The sequence below is a fragment of the Carcharhinus amblyrhynchos genome, chromosome 17 (genome assembly GCF_965287045.1).
Source record: "Carcharhinus amblyrhynchos chromosome 17, sCarAmb.v2.hapA, whole genome shotgun sequence".
Taxonomy (NCBI): Eukaryota; Metazoa; Chordata; class Chondrichthyes; order Carcharhiniformes; family Carcharhinidae; genus Carcharhinus; species Carcharhinus amblyrhynchos.
The window spans coordinates 32,632,505-32,654,987 of NC_137340.1; the positions used below are offsets into that span (position 1 = coordinate 32,632,505).

The following is a 22,483-nucleotide window of genomic DNA, read 5'->3' on the forward strand; positions in this document are numbered from 1 at the left end:
CTCCAGTGCCTGTTCAGGTACACGAGGGAGAATTTAGCACAGCCAATGCATCCAACCAGCACATCTTTCAGACTGTGGGTGGAAACCAGAGCAGATACTAGACAGCCAATGTCTGCCTCTGAGCTGAAGTGTACAGTAATTGCTGTGTAAACAAGTGGATATGAAGGTTAGCTTCAACAGGTACACTAAAAAAACCACAAAACTGACATCTTGCTTTAACTTTTTTTATTAAAATAATGTACATCCCTCATGTCAAAATACACTGGAGTATTTGAAGCATATGTGGATTTTTTTTAAACACTCCAAAGAAACCACACTGTGACAAAACAACATGAATAAATAAGCACATTAAAACATTTAAAAGTTATAATACCAGGAGTTCATTACAGGAATGGACAGTTTCATTTCCTTAGAAATTCTCTGCAATAGAGACAGATATCAGACCACAATTAAGACACTCAGGAACCTGCTTTAGATGTCACGTTTACATTCTACCTACAGTACATTTAGGGGAAAAAAAAACAGGCACCAGCTATAGGATCCTACTAATGCTACATCAGATTTAAGTCAAGCTTGCTCTCAGGTCCCCTTAGCTACAGGTGAGTTTCACTGGGTTCCAGTCTCTTTGGTAACGAGACATGATGAGGGAAATAATACTCCATTTCTTGGTAGTTTACACATTGATGTAATACTTTTAATAGTGAAAATATCACAAGATGTTCAAGTCCCTTCAACTAAACTTGAGCTACAAAGGCATGATGTTACGTAAAAACTGAGAAGCAATCAAAATAAAATTTTAAAACTTTTTTTTCCTTAAACAGAGTGCTCTGTTAAGTTTGAACCACAACTTCCCTTGGTGGCAGTTTCCCTGTATGGCAGAGAAGACAAACTAGACCAAAATACAACTCACTATCCCACTAATACCATTCAGTGCAACACCAACTAAGTGAGAGTTCTCAAGTCATGTGGCATGACGTGTTTTAAAGGTACATGTAACATACAACTCCCCTCAAGTTATACAGTAGATAAAGCCATCCAGAACAGGGCAAGGTTTGAGCCCATTACAATTACCTGGGATTACAATACCCCTAGTCTAATATGTACTACCACAATTAATATTGCACATTGGCCTGTTCAGTAGTTAGTGCTGCAGTAGCTTAAAGAAATAATCCAGGATTACCCAGAACAATGACCATCAGAAAACCTCAAATGCCATGTTAAAGATTGCATACAAAACTGCAGATACATTTTCAAGGGCATCTGGTCATGGGTCATAAACTTTATAAAGTATTAAATTTAGTCAAGGTTGGAAAGGACCCACCATTGGCTAAATTTGGATTATCCTCGTCCGGCACTGTGTAAACATGTCTTTCAGCTGGGGGGGCTGACTTTCACTTACACTATCAGGGGTCCGTTGAACTTTTCCCACTGCAAAGTTTACCCCCTGAATCAGTCCTGCCTGGGTCATGCTCGCTACCTGGACCATAGAGCTTCGGATCTTAGCAAAGGGGGAGACAGCCCTGCTCCCAGCATCATCTGCTGGGGAAGGTGTTGCTTGTAAACCAGCCTCCACGTCAGGTGGGTTGGATAGACAGACTGAACTGTTATCTGACGACACAGCAGGATACGCTTCAACTGAGAGAAATGGTGGATTTGAGGTAGCTGAGGGCACGTCGAGCTTGGAAGGTCTTGATAAAAGCTGCTCCATCACCTCGTGTTCAGATTTGGACTTGGTGCCCAGGATAATATTGCTTTGTTTGTGTTGTTGCGGATGGAATGAAAAGTCTACGACGGGAACATCTGGAGTTTTGTGCTGTGCCTCTTCTACAAACTGGTGACAATAAGCATCAGTGGGAGTGTTGAAATCAACCAGTATACCCTCATCAGTGTTTGGTGCTTTACCTAAAAGTTGAACATCAATCGTGTCTTTTCTCCCTTGTTCAGAATCACACTGAGCAATGTGGATCTCGGAAGGATTACTCGGAATACTAAAATCTGAGCTGCTAATAGATTGCGACCGACTTCCCAACCGTGACCGGGGACCCGTCGCAACAATACCACAACTGGGGAGAACATAGTCACACTGCCTGACATCTTCAGAGTCCGATAGCTGGCAATCGTCTTCGGATTTGGAATTGGAGAGGAAACCATCAGATTCAAAAGAGTCCGAGTCGGAGGAGATCTCGATGTCTGAATCGGTATCGTCTTTGGAAACCACGACTGGTGAATCAGAGCTCCCCAAGCTGCTGTCCGACTTCCACAGATTGACCTGCAGGTTTGGTCTCAGGAAGTTGACCTTCATCTCGGGCTTTGGGAAGTTGCCAAACTTGCGAAGGCTTCCAATGCTCACACTGGATTTGGTTTGTTTGACTTTTTGATTAAGGGAGGAAAACTTATTCATAAGAAAATTCTTGCCTTGGGTTAGGCTTGTGCTGCTGGAAGCCTGATTCTTGGATCGGATCCCAAGGATGTCTTCATGTGGTTTACTGCGTTTCCTGCAGAAAACAAAGTGTAGAACTCAGTCATTTTCTTTTCCAGTTCAGAAATATCATAGCATCATTTGCTACACTAATCCAATGGAAAACCCAGAAAATCAAAAATAAATTGGCTACATGTTTTTACAGCACAAGTGTCCAAGCTTTTGCAGCAGGGTGTTAGATCAGTTTCTCTCCAAAAAACTTGACTGACTGCATCTAACTTAACTACTTTCAAGTTAGATAGAATTGTATTTACACATCACGCCCAATATGTAATCTAGCTCATTTCTTGTGCTCCTTCAATAATGTAGTTTCAGAGAGCATGATTGTTTTAAAATAAGTGCGCTTTTCTGGGGTGTTGGTAAATGTGGAAACATTTCTTCTGGACAAATTGGTATTGGCGACCAGGGTACACTGGCAAATGGAGAACATGACATGTCACCACTGCCACAGTGCAGTCCTGTGCAAGTGCAAAGGGTAATGGGCAAGTGTTTACAAAGATTTTTAGTTAGAAGTAGCAAGTGGATGAAACATCAGCAACCTCCAGGAGTGTGACCGATGTGATAGGAACTTAAGGCAAAGGCATGTGAGGGTGTGCCAATTGCACACAACATTGACTATGAGCTATGTGCTCCCTCTACATCCAATCAAGCATAAATACTTTTGTTTTTACCACTTGAAGTTAATGACAGCTCTTTTAATTTATGAATGTTTAAGCATTTTCTATAACCTATGAAATATCTGGCATGCATTAAATCTTATTCAAGTGTCACAGTTCGTGAACACACCTAGTTTCAGTCTTGCAGCCCACTGCGATGAGGGGGGGCCCACACAGGCAGCACACACAAACTTAAGTTACCCCATCACTGCTCTATACCGAGTGAATTAAGCGGTGACTCACCGAGGGAAATCTATGATGGACAATAAATGCTGGTGTCCACACACACTGAACGAATAAAAGAGACTGAGCAACAAGTTGGTTAGCTGAACTCAAGTCAATTATGAAGATAGACTGCTATGTGCGAAGCTTCCATCATTAAAGTAAGGCAGATGGAGGGTTCAAGCATTTCAGACAGATTCAAGTAATTTATATTAGCAATTACCTGTAATTGCGAAACTCGAAAACTAGACAGACGTACAAAAGAGAGTATGATTACACTGCATGAAATGAACCCGCCTCCACTCCCAAAATAGTCACCCAATTACCACCAAATGTATTTAATGCTGTGAAAGACATTACATGAACACATGCTCAAAGGTATATGATTTTTAAATTGCTACAAACGTAACAGAATGCTACTTTTCTTTTGGGATTAAACCATTCAGGTTTGAGTAAGATAATTACATTGGATTGCCATCTTCCAGTTTCAGCTTCATTGTCCCAGTGAGCTTCAAAGTAGTTCATAATCTACACCACTAACTGCACCGTCTGCTCGAAGGATTACACTTCATGGCCTAAGTGGCAATTTCTCATTCATTATTCCAAATACAGAAACAACTTGGACATTTTAACTCAAACTCTAAATTATCATTACTGATCACCAGCAACAATATTGTCATTGCTGCCAGATGCTGCACTTGCCTCATAACTAAAGACCTACTCTAATGAATCCGAAAAGCATCTGCCACACACTTCTGTGCTGCCTGTATGGTTGGAACACCGCTGCTTCACTTGCAAAACACTTCAAAGATTTTGTTCGACGGATGCGGAATTTCAACAGTTGACGTTTTTCCATCGTTGGCAGTTGAGAAACGTGGGGCATAAACACTCGCTTGTGGACATCTAAACCATGCTCCGAACAACAAGCTTCGAGAAGAACCTGAACCAAAACAGAAAAATCTCCCGGACTAAAAGGAGATTGTAATGGTGAAACCAGCAACAGTTGCCATCTCTATAATTGCGAAACCAGCACCAACTTCCGGTGTCTGCAAAGGCACAGTGAAACACAGAAATCCAGAGGCTACTAGAATAGTCCCCTCTCTGCCAAAGAGTGCACTGAAGTCCTTGCAGATGGGAGAAAATAGCTTGACCCCCAGGAAAAAGCTAGTTCCTCATTGAATGAGGTACACTGGAAACTTCAATGGTTGCACTGAATCAGAATTGCCAAACAATCTCTTCTGGTGCTGTCAAAACTCACTCAATAGCTTGTGGAAGGTCAACTTTCTCCATTACGGTAAAAATTCTGTGGATTTTACATCATTTTTAAAAAATGGTTTAAGAAATTTCTGTTTGGAACTTAACCCTAATCTTAACTTGGTTTAGTAAAACCAAAATGAACAAGGTGGAGGATATTAGCTTATTTCACATCCTGGTACACCGTCTGTAAGGAGTTTGCACATCCTCCCTGTATGTGCATGGGTTTCCTTCCACAGTCCAAAAATGTGCAGGTCAGATGGTTGGCCATGATAAATTGCACCTGTGTGTCCAAAGGTGTGTAGGTTACAGGGATGAGTGAGGTAAATATGTGGTTACGGAGCAAGCCTGGGTAAGAGTTGGTGTGCACTCAATGGGCCAATGGCCTCCTTCTGTACTGTTAAGGATTCAGTGATTTCTTGGTGACTGGTTGCTTGGTCTGTTTGATGTGCTAGAAACAATACTTTTCACTGTATCCCAATGTGTGTGATAATAATTCTAAAAGGATATCACTGTTGCTCGGTGCCTGAAATGCACTATAGTTGCCACCAGAACCAAATGAATATCAGGAGAGGCGAAAAGTATAAACTTGCTACAGCTTTGTGGGTGGCTTTCTTTGCGGTCAACAGCAATCTATTCAAGTTTATTAATATTAAAAACCTATCACTCATCCTTTACACAGAACATAGAACAGTACAGGCCCTTCAGCCCTCGATGTTGTGCTGAGCAATGTCCGAAACCAAGATCAAGCTATCCCACTCCCCATCATTCTGGTGAGCTCCATGTACCTATCCAATAACTGCTTGCAAGTTCCTAAAGTGTCCAACTCCACTATCACAGCAGGCAGTGCATTCCACACCCCAACCACTGAGTAAAGAATCTACCTCAGACATCCCTCCTATCTCCCACCATGAACCTTATAGTTGTGGCCCCTAGTAACAGCTACATCCACCCAAGGAAATTAGTAAACAATACAGCACTTTAGTATCTTTGAATTATGTGAAACGAGTTATCAGTCACATAATTCTTTGTGCCAACTGAGTGTAGTTCAGAGCACAAATAATTTTACTATTCATATCAATAAAGGAAAAAAAAGGAGTCACTTCCAGAATATGTTTCTACTTTCCTCTGGCTGATGATTCATATGAATTCTGTTTGCTTTATGCTGGTTTAAGCTTAAAAACACATTTTAAAAGAAAACCCATAAATGGGGATAAAATCCTTCATTTGTGATCAGATCCATTTCTGATGTAACTTTAAAATAAGGCTTGAGTTTTATCTCCATTATCTCAAGCATGCTTCATCTGGTAGGTATCTCTGGGGTTCCTATTACTAAGTATAACTACAGCTGGAATATTTACGAATGGAGTATCTCCTCCATTCGGGAGGGAAAAAACCCACCAAACCGAACACCATAGGCAATAGCATTATATAAAGAGCAAGGCACTTGCCTCAGTCCCCACTGAACAATTCAAAACGCTGTGTGTTTAAAATCCATTCACTGCATAACTAAAATATTTACACCAACACTTCAGCTTACAATAATCCTTCCCGAGATGAAAGCAGTTACATAAACCAACAACTGGACCGGGGATAAGGACAAAGTGGCAACTTTCACTTTTAATAAAAACATTGCATAAATGCGAGTTTGACATAGTTAAAACATCCCAAGGCACTTCAAAAGAAGCAAACAAAATTTGACCCTGAGCCATATAAGGAGATACTGGGACCCAAAAGTTTGATCAGAAGTAGGTTTTAAAAAGTGTCTTAAAGAAGGAAAGTGAGGTTGAAAGGCAGAGGGGTCTAAGGGGGTAGTTCCAGAGATCGGACAACTGAAAGCAAGGTTGCCAAAGACAAAATGATTAAAAAAATCAGCGATATGCACAAAACTCAAAATGGAGAGGCTGAGAGATTTCAAAAGGTTGTCGGGCTGGAGGCGGCTCTGGAGACAGAGACAGAAAGACAGCAAGGAAGCATTTGGAAACAGTTTTAAAATTGAGGCATTGCTGCACCATAAGCCGACGTACATAAAACACAAGAATTCCAGCCAGTGCCATTCTTCTGTTTAATTAGACAATAGCACATGTTTTTAGAACCCGGCTACAAATTATAAAGTACAGAGTGTATAAACAATGTTGGGTTGATTGACGATAAATGTTATTGCAAGGAATAGTTTGCCTTCAAGACAAGTGTTAGCTTCTTTTGAACAAGTCCCAGATTTTCTCTCTCATCCACCAAAATTCCTCAGTACTGCACCAGCCTAGATTGTGCTCAAATCCTCAAGTTGTGGTTTGAGGTCCATGACCTGAGAGACGACAGTGATACCCTGGAGCGCCTTGTTGCCAACAAGCTGACTGATTCTCACTTCCACTGAAAATAAAGATCTACACTAAAATTTTGAGAAGCCTGTGTTGAGGTCATTGAACTCTGATGAGCAGAAGGCACAGGTTGAACAATCAGGCATGCAGTCTCACTCCCACAATTCGCAAGACCACTTCATTCTCTGACAAATAACCGAGTGCAAATAAGGAGGCCATTCTACTAACATGCGCAGTCTTATACCAACATTTACATCCAAATGCATCAAATGAGGGTCTATCCACAGTGAGCTTCAACTGTGGAATGGGAATGCAGAACTATTCTGGGACTTTGTCTGCTGAAGGAACCATCTTCAAAAAAGAAATAGTTTTTTGATGATGTTCTTTGGTTGTTTTCCCACCCTTTGCTGCATTTTATTCTACAAGACCATAAGGCACGGGAGCAGAATTAGGCCACTCAGCCCATCAAGTCTGCTCCGCCATTCAATTATGGCTGATATTTTTCTCATCCCCATTCTCCTGCCTTTTCCCCATATTCCCTGATCCCCTTATTAATCAAGAACCTGATTAATCAATCAAGATGTTATTGAGGTGGCAGTGGCTAGCACTGCTGCCTCACAGCACCAGTGACCCAGGTTCAATCCTGGGTGATTGTGTGTGGAGTTTGCACATTCTCTCCACATCTGTTTGGGTTTTCTCCAGGTGTCCAAAGATGTGCAGGTTAGGTTGATTTGCCATGCTAAATTGCCCCTTTGTGTCAGGGGGATAAGCTAGGGTAAACGTGTGGTTACAGTAATAAGGGCAGTGGGATTGTTGTCAGTGCAGGTTTGATGGGCCAAATGGCCTCCTTTCACACTGTAGAGATTCTATGATTTTATGTGTACCGTATCAGAAAGGACTAAGTTAATATTGACTATTACTGGCACTCACTTCTACCACTAGTTGGGTTTGCAGGACAGATATTTGCACTGAGGGAGGGTGGCATTTCCCCATCAATGACAATTCACAGCAGCTGCTGATTTTGATGTCAAGATTGTGAAGTTGGTAGAGTGTTCCTTTGGGTTTCCATGGATAAGTGGCATGGTGGCAATGGTCAGCACTGCTGACTCAGCACCAAGGACCCAGGCTCAATTCCCAGCTTGAGTCTCAGTCTGTGCAGAGACTGTACATTCGCCCCGTGTCTGCGTGGGTTTCCGCTGGGTGCTCTGATTCTCTCCTGCAGTCTGAAAGTACAGTGCTGGCCATGCTAAATTTTCCCCTCAGTGTATTCAAACAGGTGCTGGAGTGTGGCGACCAGGGGGTTTTCCATGGCAACTGCATTGCGGTGTTAATGTAATAAATAAACTTTAAAACTGGTGCTTTGGCCACACAAGTCACTGTTCTGTAACCTGGGGAAACAACAACCTTCCCTGATCACAGCTGGGGACACATCTCTTTTACAAGGAAAAGTGCCATTCTTGTGCCACCCACTGCACCCATGTCCAGATCAGATTTTTTATAGAAATAAGTTACCACAACATGCTAGCTTGCTGTATGTATGATTTCTTTGACAGAAAGCGTTCTATCACGTGCTACAGAAAAGACTCGAAAATTAAAGTTTGAGATGAAAGAGAATGCAATCATGCAAACAGCAACAGCAAGATGTCAGGAGTTGGGGTAAAACGGATGTTTCTCTGATTTGGGTGGCAGTGTGCCACTACAATGGAGCCACTTTAGTTTTCCATCAATCTAAATAATTTGGTCAAGAAGAATAGTAGCAAAATTTGTTGGCAATGTCAAATTTAGGAAGCATGTCAAACAAAGAGGGGAGGAAGCTGGTCAACAGAATGGGGTGAGTGAAGGTCAGTCGAAAGAACTGTAAAATACGTTCAGGGAAAAGGGAAAGGAAATATAAAAGCAAATGACTGCAGATGCTGGAATCGAAAATCAAGTGTGCCAGAATAAGGAGAAAGCAGCAACTTTCACTATCGACAAAAACATAGCATAAATCTGAGTGGGAAACCAAGTATGCCTGACATGGTAAGAGTAGGGCAGCAGTCACATCTGAAGGTGCAAATGTATAGACCTTCCATCAATGGCAATGGAGGTTTAAATAAAAATGGGCTTTAGAGTTTTAAACACAAACCAATTAAGGCCTTATGGTTTTGTCTGCAGTTCTGAGCACCATTCAAATATAGAAAGTATATTATGCCCCACAGAAGGAATGACAAATATTCATTGTAACTATTTCAGAAATGGGTAATTAGAGTCATGACCCTTTACATTGGGACAGAGAATGTTGAGGGGTATAAAAATGTTATCAATGTAGCCCAATCCATCATGCAAACTAGGCTCCCAGCCATTAACTGTCTACACACCCCACTGCCTTGGCAAAGCAGCCAGCATAATTAAAGGACCTCACACACCCCTGACATTCTCCCTTCCAACTTCTTTGGAAAAAGATACGAAAGCCTGAGATCACGTATCAAGAATAGCTTCTTTCCTGCTGCCATCAGATTTTGAATGGACCCACCTTGCATTAAGCTGATTTTTCTCTACACCCTAGCTATGACTGTAACACTACATTCTGCACTGTCTCCTTTCCTTCTTTATGAACAGTATGCTTTGTCTGTAAAGCATGCAAGAAACAATACTCTTCACGGTATACTAATACATGTGACAATAAATCAAATTAAAAATGGCCTCCATAATTTTGAAAAGGTTTTGAATGAGGAACTAGCACATTGGCTTCTACTAATTGAAAAATCAGTGACAAGGAGATTCAGACTTTTCACAATGATATTTCATTAACCCACAGCAATGGAGAAAAAATAACATTTTTAATGGCAACAACATTGCTCAAAAGAGAATTGTTTTTAAGTATTTGAAGAGGAAGAATATAAAAGAACAGGGAAATGAATTTACAAAGAGATAAGTCCTTTGAAAAGTTGCCATTGGCACAATGAGCCAAACATGCATCATTTTTTAAAATAGATTTTACAGAGCTGTAAAAACTCTTGGATTTCCCAGGTTTATAAATTTCCTTTTTAATGAAAAAAGCTAGGTGGTTTCGTTTTGCTAGTTTGAAAGCATATTCTATTGTTGGGTTCAGAACATGGAAATGTTTTGAGTTTATTCTCTTACTTTAAATCTACTTTCCATCCAAACACGCAGGGAATACTAACAAGGTAATTAAAGCCATCTCAAATTCATCTCACCTCTCTAGTTTCTTTTCCACAATTGACACATCAAGTCCCAGGTTCTGCTTTGTAAGTTGAAGCATCTCAGCAATGCACTGAAGGGTATCTGCAAACCAATTAAAGAAAAGTCAGCATTGCTTTTGAGATACAAATGGGATGCTTTTTCAACATTTCATGAAATCACTGATTTTTTTTTCCTCAGCGAGTGGCTTTGTAGCCCAGAAGTGCTTTGTCCAAATTTTCCATGTGCACACCTGGAGTAACAGACCAGGTGAGAGGGGGAGCCAGGAGGTGGGGAGGATTAAAAACCCAAGTAAATTTAACACACTGCATTTTGTAACCTTGGCCATTTTTTACCTTCCGAACATAAGAGCACGTTAAGAAGTTTAACAACACCAGGTTAAAATCCAACTGTTTTATTTGGAATCACAAGCTTTCACGGTGCTGCTCCTTCATCAGGTGAGGGGAGAGCTGGGTTCACAAATAGGCCATATATAGACAAAAACTCAAGATAACATAAGAACGTGCAGGCTACTGTGAAATACTTATACCACTGTCCAACTTGAGACTGGCCAGCACATGCTGCATGGTTGGTGTGTGTGTGTGTGTGTGTGTGTGTGTGTGTGTGTGTGTGTGTGTGTGTGTGTGTGTGTGTGTGTGTGTGGAGGGGGGGGGGGGGAGGAGAAACAACTTGAAGTGTTCTTGATTCACAGGAACTCATTTACAACTAGATAAACTTCCTCAGCCATTCAGGGTGCTGTGGCAGAACAAATTCCCCCCTCCCCCACTCCACCTCTTCCTTTAGCTAGGATACACAAGATGTTACTCAGCATCCATTTTGTGATAAATCAGGACAAGTTTAAAGATTTTACATCTTAAAAGCTGATACCATAGAACGTATTGTCTGAACATGGATTGGGAGTCTGCCCACCAGCTTAAAGACATCAGCACATAAACAAAGACACACCAACAAGACAATCACAGAATGAAATCCTGGTAATCGCCAGAAATCAGACAGCAATGAGGGGTAGGAAAGAACAAGGCCTCATCCATCAAGGCATCCCACCGGTCGAAATGTATATAAATGTCTCTAGCTGGTTTCATCAATGAAGACATCATCAGGTTATTGTATGGGTTTCAATGTCTTTGCAATTTAAGAAATAGTATAGTGATAATCTTTGTCTGGTTTACACCCAGCTAAATCAAGAACATACTACATCAATGTATTTTCCAACAAAGGTATAAACATTGCAACCTTAACAGTGACTCTTCAGAGAAGCACTGGGAATAGAGCGAAGCTCTCCCCACTGGTGTTGAATAAAGCTATTCTGGAAGCCAGATTGGGACTTGGTGTGGAGTGATTTCTGAATTTTCCCGTGCTAACAGGGGAAACAGTAAAGTTCTTCTAACTGGTTGTAAATTCTGTTGAGAAGGCTCTTCAAACCACCTTACCTTTCTGCTGTCTGTAAACAATGATAGGTGCCAGAGATTACCACATTGCTCTGCGTACTCACACCTGGATGGTACCAGCAGCCCATTTCATGAAAAATGCAACCAGACTCTCACCCGGTGTTCAAATGCAGTCGCTTTCCAACAGCCAAAAGGGGTATATAGAACATTACAGCGCAGTACAGGCCCCTCGGCCCTTGATGTTGCGCCGACCTGAGAGACCAATCTAAAGCCCATCTAACCTACATTATTGCAATATCATCCATATGTTTACCCAATGACCATTTAAATGCCCTTAATATTGGCAAATCTCCTACTGTTGCAGGCAGAGCATTCCACGCTCTTACTACTCTCCAAGTAAAGAACCTACCTCTGATATCTGTCCTATATCTATCACCCCTCAATTTAAAGCAACGTCCCCTCGTGCTAGCCATCTCCATTTGATGAAAAAGGTTCACACCGTCCACCCCATCTAATCCTCAGATCATCTTATATGCCTCTATTAAGTCACCTTTTAACCTTCTTGCTAACGAAAACAGCCTTTCCTTATAAGGCCTTCCCACCATACCAGGCAACATCCTGGTAAATCTCCTCTGCATCCTTTCCAATGTTTCCATATCCTTCCTATAATGTGGCGACCAGAACCTCATGATCACATAACCTCAGCTCCCTCAACCAATAAAAGCTAACACACCATATGCCTTCTGAACAACTATCAACCTAGGTGCCAACTTTCAGGGATCTATGCACATGGACACCAAGCTCTCTCCGCTCAACCACACTACCAAGTAACTTACCATTAGCCCTGTACTCTGTATTCCTGTTACTCCTTCCAAAGTGAATCACTTTACATTTTTCCGCATTAAACTCCATTTGCCACTTCTCAGCCCAGCTCTGCAGCTTATCCATGTCCCTCGAACCTGCAACATCCTTCCACATTGTCCACAACTCCGACTTGTGTCATCCGCAAATTTACTAACTCATCCTGCAACGCCCTCATCCAGGTCATTTATGAAAATGACAAACAGCAGTGATCCCAAAACAGATCCTTGCGGTACACCGCTAGTAACTGAACTCCAGGATGAACATTTCCCACCACCCTCTGTCTTCTTGCAGCTAGCCAATTTCTGATCCAAACCGCTAAATCACCCTCAATCCCACACCTCTGTATCTTCTGCAAAAGCTTACCATAGGGAATCTTGAAATCCATGCACACATCAACCGCTTTACCCTCATCAACCTCTTTGGTCACCTTCTCAAAGAACTCTGAGGTTTGTGAGGCATGACTACCCTTCACAAAACCGTTTTGACTATCGCTAATCAAATTATTCCTTTCCAGATTATAAATCCTCTCTCTTACAATCCTTTCCAAAAAAACTTTGCCCACAACAGAAGTAAGGCTCATTGATCTATAATTACCATGGTTGTCTCTACTCCCTTTCTTGAACAAGGGGACAACGTTTGCTATCCTCCAGTCTTTTGGCACTATTCCTGCAGACAATGACAACCTAAGATCAAAGCTAACCTCTGCAATTTCCTCCCTAGCCTCCCAGAGAATCCTAGAATAAATCCCATCCATCTGAGGGGACTTATTTTCATACTTTCCAGAATTGCTAACACCTCCTCCTTGTGAGCCTCAATCCCGTCTAGTCTAATAGCCTATATCTCAGTATTCCCTTAGACAACATAGTATTCACCCAGGAAAAAGAGACGAAGAATATTCATTTAGCACCTCTCCTATCTCTTCAAACTCCACGCACAATTTCCTACTACTGTCCTTGACTGGCCCTAATCTTACCCAAGTCATTGTTTTATTCCTGACATATTATAGAAAGTTTTAGGGTCTTCCTTGATCCTGCCTGCTAAAGACTTCTCATGTCCCCTCCTGGTTCCTCTTAGCTCTCTTTAGATTCTTCCTGGCTAACTTCTAACTCTCAAGCGCCCTAACTGAGCCTTCACATCTCATCTTGACACAAGTCTCCTCCTTCCTTTTCACAAGCAATTCAACTTCTTTAGTAAACCATGGTTCCCTTGCTCGACCACTTACTCCCTGCCTGACAGATACTACTTATCAAGAACACACAGTAGCTGTTCCTTGAACAAGCTCCACATTTCTATTGTGCCCATCCCCTGGGCATAATTGAGAAAGAATGGTTAATTTTTCTCCCTCTAGGATAGGGACACTGGGGCAGTTTCTTTCTCTCTTTACCTCTGCCCAGTTCTCAGCATTGCCCCAAACTAAGTTAAGACAGGCTCAGACAGAGCGTGGACAACAAGGTGGGGGGTGCAATCTTTCACAAGGTGGTACATAATTAGGGCTAGTTTCCAATCAGAGAACATGTCCTGTATAGGAGCAGTCCTGCTGTAAAAAAAAACGATTAAATCAGACCTTATGTCAAGATGGCAGAAGCAGAGTTACCTTTCCCATCCTCCTCAGGGTTTCGAGTCACAGCTCGGAGTGTATGAAAGTATCCACTTGTTCCATTGTGTTTATAATGTAGTCTCATACAAGTAAACTTGGGTTTCCCAAAGAAAGTTGGTTCTGGACCTTTGTTTTTTAAAAAAAGACATCACAATATTACAATATTTGCTTTCATCACTTGATTATGCAGCACACAGATTCATTAAACCTTTTACTGAATATACTCATGTCTTTATCTGTTTTTTAGACCCAACATTCTGCACGTGAATGAGAAGTTTAAGAATCAAAGCCTGTAACCAATGAAGGTGGTGCGCAGTAAGTCACAGAATATAGTCTTTCTTACCACTTGTCTTCTTGTTAACTGTTTCACCACTTCTTTTCCACCAACTTGTTCAAGAATAAACAACAAAAGAAAAGTTCAGCACAGAAATAGGCCCGTCAGCCCTCCAAGCCTGTGAGATCATGATGTCCTAACCAAAAAAAAGCCTTCTGTCCTCACTTGCTCCCATACTCCTCTATTCCTCCCTATTCACGTAGACAACTCAAATGTTGCTGGATGCACCCATTTCCACCACCACCTCTGGCAGCACATTCCAGGCACCTATCACACTCTCAAAAAACCTGCCCCGCACAACTCCCTTAAACTTTGCCTCCCTCTCACCTTGAACCTGTGCCCCCTTGTAATTGACACATCCACCATAGGAAAAAGCCTCCGACTTCCCTTCCTTCTATTGCTCTCCCCCATTATGCTTTCTGTTCCTCTTTTCTCTACTGCTCGTCTTTGTCTTCCTTTGTCTTCTGTGGGGAAGTGGCAGATGGGATTTATACTACAGTAGAGATAGGAGTCACTGATGCTTGCAGGCTGCACCTAAAGCAGAAGTTGCAGGTGGATTGACCCTGGTCCCATTCTGTATTCCATTTTCCCTGTCTTTTGCTACACTTTGCCCCTTAAGGCATGACCACCAACAGCACCTCAACCACTCTCAAGCCAAACTAAACCCTTCCTCTTTGAATTACCTGTTCAACCCAAAATGTCCTCGTCTTCACTGCACTTGCCCTACATTTATCCCACTTCATGGCTCAAGTCTATGCACTAAGAGGCTGCCTAATACTGTATCACACCTGACCTCTTGACATAGGAAATGTCACAAAGGACAGGTGGGAAACTAAGTACGGTACAAACATAGGTTGGAAACTAAGTTGCGAAGAGGGCATAAGGTGGTCAACAAAAAGATGTAGATAAGTTAGGCAAGTCAGAAAAGATGTGGCAAATGGAGTGTAAGGTGGGAAAATGTGAGGTTATCCATTTTGGTAGGACTTATAAAAAGCACATTATTTAAACGGTGAGAGACTGCAGAGCTCGGAGATGCAGAGGGATCTAGATGTCCTAGTGCATGAATCACAAAAGGTTAAGCAAATAGTTAGGAAAGTTTAATAAATAATGTTATTGTTTATGGCAAGGGGAATTGAATACATAAGGAAGTTATGCTTCAGTTATATAGGACAAGGGTGAGATGACATCTGGAGTATCGTGTACAGTTGGTCTCCTTACTTGAAGTTCAATGTCACAAGTAGGCTTACATGAACACTGCAATGAACTCAAAAGGTAGATGCAAGTGTGTTGAAATCACTGAAATCCTACAGTGCAGAAGGAGGCCATTCAGCCCATTTAACCCGCTAATCACACTAACCTATACAGCGAAGGATCGACCTAACCCACACACCTTTGTATTGTCAGAGGAAACCCACGCAGACCCACAGGGAGAATGCACAAGCTCCACATAGACAGTGACCCAAGCCAGGAATCGAACCTGGGTCCCTGGAGCTGAGGGGCAGCAGTGCCAACCATTGTGCCACCATGCCCATTGTTGAAATCAGTTCAGAGAAGGTTGGCCAAATTAATACCTGGAATGGGTGGTTTGTCTTAAGAGGAAAGGATGGACTGGCTAGGTTTGTTATCTGCTGGAATTTAGAAGAGTCAATTGAAACATGCAAAATGGAGGGTGGATGTGGAAGGGATGATTCCTCTTGTGAGAGAATCTAGATTTAGGGACAGCTGTTTAAAAATAAGGGGTCGCTCATTTAAGACAGAGATGAGGTTTTTTCTCCCCCCCTGAAGGTTGGGGCACTTTGGAATTTTCCTCCCCCAAAGATGGTTTTGAATATCTTTAAGTCAGATTGGGGGTGAGGGGAGCTTGAGGGGCCGAGTGGCCTACTCCTGCTCCTAATCTGTGTGTTGATATGTTCCTCTCCCTCCAGTTATTTTCCTGATTGCAGGTTTGTTGGCTTTGAAAATTCAGGAATGTTTTAAGCTTTTATTAAAAAAAGCTAAAGAATGAAAAAATACTTCGTTGCCTCACTGTCTAAAAGGTGTTAGCATTACAATATCCTTCATAGATGGAGGCAACAGCTAACTTATAAACAACGAACTGGTTTCAGAACATAATTTTAAAAAAGTTCAGATAAAAGCACGCTTCTTTCACCGACCCCAGTCCAGATCTCACTTGGATCTTAACATAGTTTGAACTATACAAATCATAAAACTACAACGTGTGTCAATTTTCCTTACACTCATGTACATACCCCTTTTAAATGTCAAACTCTCCCATCGTAATACACTGGGGCTGGAATCCATTTAAAACCCTTCAACATGAAATGAAATCAAATCAAACATAATATGTAATTCTAAGCAAAAGAAAGACACAGGTGTGGGCAGCACAGTGGTTAGTGCTGCTGACTCAGTGCCAGGGACTCGGGTCCGATTCTTGGCTCGAGTCACTGTCTGTGTGGAGTTTGCACATTTTCCCTGGGTCTATGTGGGTTTCCTCCGGGTGCTCTGGTTTCCTCCCACAGTCTGAAAGACCTGAACAGGCACTGGAGTGTGATGACTAGGGGATTTTCACAGTAACTTAATTGCAATGTTAATGTAAGCCTACTTGTGACAAATAAATAAATTTTTTTTTGAAAGTGGTACGAGGAACTAAATGAAATGGATCTGTTTCACACTGTCATGAGACAATCGAATTGTTATGCAAAATGATTCTATAATTTATAAGAACATAAGAACATAAGAAATAGGAGCAGGAGTAGGCCATCTAGCCCTTCGAGCCTGCCCCGCCATTCAATAAGATCATGGCTGATCTGTTGAGGCTCAGTTCCACTTTCCCGCCCTCTCCCCATAACCCTTAATCCCCTCTCTTATCAAAAACCCATCAACCCGCTTCTTAAAAATATTTAGCGAGGCAGCCTCCACCACTTCAACGGGCAGAGAATTCCAGAGATTCACCACCCTTTGAGTGAAGAAGTTCCTCCTCAACTCCGTTCTAAACCGCCTCCCCTTTATCTTGAGGCTGTGCCCCCTAGTCCTACTGTCTTTTTTGAGCGGGAAGAGTCTCTCCACCTCTATCCTATCCATCCCATTCATCATCTTATACGTCTCAGTGAGATCTCCCCTCATTCTTCTAAACTCTAGCGAGTACAAGCCTAGTTTATTCAGCCTCTCCTCATAGCTCAACCCCCTCAACTCCGGTATCAGCCTAGTAAACCTCCTCTGCACTCCCTCCAGGGCCAAAATATCCTTGCGCAGGTGCGGCGCCCAAAACTGCACACAGTACTCCAGCTGCGGCCTCACCAATGCCCTATACAGCTGCAGCAAGACCTCCCTACTTTCATATTCAATCCCCCTCGCTATGAAGGCCAGCATCCCATTCGCCTTCCTGACCACCTGCTGCACCTGCAAGCTGGGTTTTTGCGACTCATGCACAAGGACCCCGAGGTCCCTCTGCACCGTCGCCTGCTGCAGTTTTTCGCCACGTAAGTAATAGTCCTTCCTACCATTCTTCCTACCAAAGTGGACCACCTCACACTTGCCAACATTAAATTCCATTTGCCATTTCCTGGCCCATTCGCCCAGCCTATCTAGATCCTTCTGCAGACTCTCCACACCCTCCGCACAATTTGCCTTTCCCCCAATCTTGGTGTCATCAGCAAATTTCGACACCCTGCACTCGGTTCCCTCCTCCAGATCATCTATATAAATGGTAAATAGCTGAGGCCCCAGCACCGACCCTTGGGGCACCCCACTAGTCACCATGAAGTATATCTTTGGAAAAAAGTTATAATAATAAAATTAATCAGCACTAAACTTCTGAAACTTGTCCTGTAGCTTTCCTTACATTTCTTCAAGAAAAATGAATGGAGCGGCAATTGCTAGACACTTGAGAAAAATACTGCATCAATACAACTGACCGTGTTCCCTTCATCACATTTTCAAATTGGCCCCTTTAACTTGAGATGAAATGGAATGCTCAGAGGGGGGATGGTGAGATCATGATAAGCATCCCAGCTTGGAAACATGCCAATTTGATCTAGTTGCCATGGCGAGAGAAGCTTGAACAGTAACCCATTGAAACACCAAGTGACAGTCTCCACATCTTTTCAATGTCTCACAGGAAAAGGACAGTGGCTTTTTGAGACACAAAGCGCCCAAGCAGAAAGAGCCGTGGAGGAACAGGATGCTGGGAGAGCTTATTTTCTACTCGAAAAGAACAGAACAGACTGGACTCTCGAGCTTTGTGAAACCAGGAACCACTGACAGAGGGGAAAACTAATCAGATCCTGAAAACCTGGGCTGAGGGGATTAAAAACAAAAGGACACTGGGAGCTTTGACCTTGGGGCAAAGTGAGCCTGCTAGGGGGCCAAGAATTACAGTGGAACTGTTCCTGTGACGTTGCCAATTTGCCTGAAGTGTAGCACACAGCAAAAGATTCTTGTAAGATGCATCTTGGTTGCATTTGTTAATTAATGTGCAAACACCTTTTTCTTTAATTTGGTGTATTAGCTATTAAATAATGTTTGACTGAAAAATTTAAACTCTGGAAGCTTGTCCTTCTGCTGCAGGGCAATGCATCAGACTGAGGATTGTAGCGCTATACTTCAAAATTAGTCCACTGGTCAGAAAATGCTTTGGGATGTCCTGAGATTGTGAAGGATGCTTTTTAAAAGTAAATCTGCATCCTAAGAAATTTGCTGCACTGTTCAAATTTCACAAGCAAATTTTAGCTGACAGGATCACGTTCTGTGCAAAAGCCCAGGCAATTGCAAGAGTTCGAATCCTTCCAATAAATACTTCAATGGATAGTTTAAAAAGATGATTCCAGGTACAAATTAAATCCGGTATTGAAGTTTGAGGAAAGGCAGATATGAGTACCTGACAACGACTTACTAAAACAGAAGGAGATATGCAGAACAGGATATCCTATATGGTTTCCCTGTTGAAGAAAACAGCTGTGAGAATACAAAGTACAAGAAGTTCTTCTTAGTGGACCCAGACTGAATTGACCAACCAAGAGATCTCAAAGTTAGCTTGATCTCAGGGATTGTTTCAATTCCAACAGGGTAAGGAGTAATCTTCCACAGTATATTCCCCATTATAGGTCTTGGAGTCTTGACCATTCCTATTGGATTATATGGGCTAGCAAGGTGGTGGAGGGGAAAAAAGCAAGTTTACAGTCATGAATCTGCAGCCATCATGCTGCAAGGCCAGCTTGAGGCACCAGGTAGCTTTGTCCAACTTGTCACTTGTGTTTATGTGCAACTGTTAAAAAAAATACATTTGAACAATGAAAATAAATTGGGAAATAAAAGCAATTATATTTGCCACAATATTATGCTTGGCAGTGCAACAGGAATCAGTCATGCACCCTAACTAAATAGGTGTCTGAAAAACTAAAAATAACAAGCTAGAGTCAGTCAGTTGGCTCTGTGGTCCGAGTCCATTGCTCTTCAAGATCATGACAGCTCTTCCACCTCAACTCCATCTTCCTGCACCAGTACCAAAGCTCAAAAGCCCAGAAATCTATCAGTGTGTCTGGAATATGCTCAAATGGTCAATCCATGGGTCTCTGGAGACAAATCCAAAGATTTCTCATCTCGGTCCTACTTAGCTAACTCTTTATTCAGAGACTGTGATCCCATGCTCGAGAATCTCGAGCCAGGGAAGAGATTTCCTCAGCAGCAACTCCATCAAACCCCTTAAGGATTGCACCTGAGGCAATAAGATCACCTCTCATTCTTTTAAACTCCAAGGAATATAGGTCCAGTCCACTCACTCTTCATAAGCAAATCCCATCATTCCAGTAACCAGATGAGTGACAGTCTTTGTTGCATGTCCTCTCGAGCAATTATGTGCTTCCTTAGGCACAAACTGCAACTCACCAACACCCTTTGATAATTGCACCAAGACATCCATGTGCTTATATTCCAATCCTTTGGTAACAAGAGTGAATATATTATTCACCATCCCAATTTCTTGTTTTAAATTCTCTTCATTACTGAATGCAAGGCTCTTGGCCAAAGTCAGAGAGCAAGGGGCAGGATGGTGGCACAGTGGTTAGCACTGTTGCCTCAGTGCTAGGGAGCCAGGCTCAATTCCAGCCTTTGGAATGTATGTAGAGTTTGCATGTTCTCTCCATGTCTGCATGGGTTTCCTCTGGGAGCTCCAGTTTCCTCTCATGTGCAGGCTAGGTTGTTTGATCAATGCACAGGGTTATGGGCCTCGGTAGAGTGCTGGAAACAGCTTCTCCATGTCCACTCTAGCCAGGCCTTTCAGTATTTTGTAAGTTTTAATGAGATTCCCCACCCCTCCTGGTCATCGTTTGAAACACCAAGTACAGAGCCAGAGTCCTCAAACACTCATCTGTCAAGCTTTCCATCCCTGGGATCATTCTCATGAACCTCCTCTGGACCGTTTCCAGGGCTAGCACATCCTTCCGTAAGTACAAGGCCCAAAATTGCTCACAACTAGGACTCCAGAAAGCCTCAGCTGTACATCATTGCTTTTGCATTCTAGTCCTCTTGAAATGAATGCTGACATTCCATTTGCCTTCCTAACTAAAAAACTTAACCTGCAAGTTAACCTTGAGCATCCTGAACAAGGACTCCCAGGTCCTTTCAATATATCCCAACAATAAATCAAATGAAATAACGTTTAGTGGATGTTGATTTTTGTTCATTTCTTTTGGCAAGTCTTAAAACTTAACTAATATTTGCACAGGTTGATCACTGGGAATTCAAATGCCTTGTTTAAAATTCTCTCCAAGGGAATCTCAGCATATTAAACAAAACTATCATTGCAAGGTGAAACTGTGTCAGACAACTTGTAGGAAATGTTAATGAAAACTGCAACACAGTCACTACGAGAGGACACAAGTTTAAGGTACTGAGAAGCAAATACAGAGGAGACGTTAGGGGTAGGTTTTTCACTCAGAGGGTGGTGAATGAGTGGAATCGGCTGCCGTCAGTGGTGGTAGAGGCGAACTCACTGGGGTCTTTTAAAAGACTTCGGGATGAGTATATGGGATCTAATGGCATTGGAAGTTACAGATAGTTCTATGGCTTGGTAGGTATAGATGTGATCGGCGCAACTTGTGGGCCGAAGTGTTCTATGATTATATATTTTAAAAATCACAAGAATTCAGGTATAAGAGGGACTGGAACTACCAGATCACGAAATATATAGTGTTTTTAAAAATACACAGGTGCACGCACAGAAATGTCTTGCAACCAAAGATGAGATCAATCAATCTGCCAGTCACAGGAAGAATCAGCAGGCAGGTTAAATGTCAGAAAGTCGAATGGGAATTCAAGTTGGTGTTTTGGCAAATGAGAAACCCTGTATAGTAATGAGGACCAGGCACCAGCATCAAAACAAACCCACCAATTTCAATCTTCTCCAAGTCCTCCAAGTTCATCCGCTCATACTGATTCACTTTATCGACTTCATCATCGTAGCTGTCAAGAGAGAGACAGAAGGTGTCAGATTTTAAACCAGTTGTGTTTACAAATGAATACCCACACACTGGCTCATGTGGCTTTTTTTTATTGTCTGCCTATGAAACGATCTTTGCAAACTTCAAAAGGAGTTTCAAACAAGCTGGCCATTTACTTACTAGGCCACATAGTAGGCACAGTTGGAGAGGAGGAGCAGCACATCAACATCTCTGTGGGTAGCATCGATAAGGCTGCAAAAGAATTACAATTCCAGGCAATAAGTTTCCAACAGAATCAACTCTTCACTCAGTTTAAAATTCCTACGTTCTAACATTGAAAATAGCCCTCACAATAGGAAGAATAGAGATGTCACGCCACAAAACCCTGTCCAACCAGTGTTTCAGCATTCATTCCAACTTGAGGATTCAGCAGTGTTTGACCTCCATTCGCTCAAGTAACAGTTAAGAGCAAGAGGTCAATACAGGTCTTAAGGTTGGAGGAGATCTGCTTCAGGGCTTTAGCAGAATTTACCCACTAACATTGACATTTAAAGGAAAACACTTATTTGGTGTCTTAGCACAAAAAGTTAAAACTTTAAAAACTTTAAGTCATAAGTAGGCTTACATTAACACTGCAATGAAGTTTTGTGAAATTTCCCAGATTACTGCAGTCCAGTACCTGTTCAGGTCAATATATTGAACCAGCACATCTTTCAGAATGTAGGAGGAAACTG

General features: G+C 42.1%; 1 protein-coding gene across 2 annotated transcripts in view; it reads right to left on the reverse strand.

Moving 5' to 3' along the window:
• The window catches only part of inpp5f (inositol polyphosphate-5-phosphatase F), a 216,584-nt gene that overhangs the window by 3,683 nt on the left and 190,418 nt on the right, over positions 1–22,483 (reverse strand). Inside the window, exons 16-20 of one of the 2 annotated variants that reach the window (XM_080205744.1) lie at positions 21,930–22,001; positions 21,698–21,771; positions 13,977–14,105; positions 10,127–10,214; positions 2,416–2,495 (exon numbers count right to left, since the gene is read on the reverse strand). In XM_080205744.1, the coding sequence (XP_080061870.1) occupies positions 2,416–2,495; positions 10,127–10,214; positions 13,977–14,105; positions 21,698–21,771; positions 21,930–22,001 (443 nt within the window). Of the gene's footprint in view, positions 1–226; positions 2,496–10,126; positions 10,215–13,976; positions 14,106–21,697; positions 21,772–21,929; positions 22,002–22,483 lie in introns of those variants that run through there. The other variant, XM_080205743.1, reaches the window with a different exon arrangement.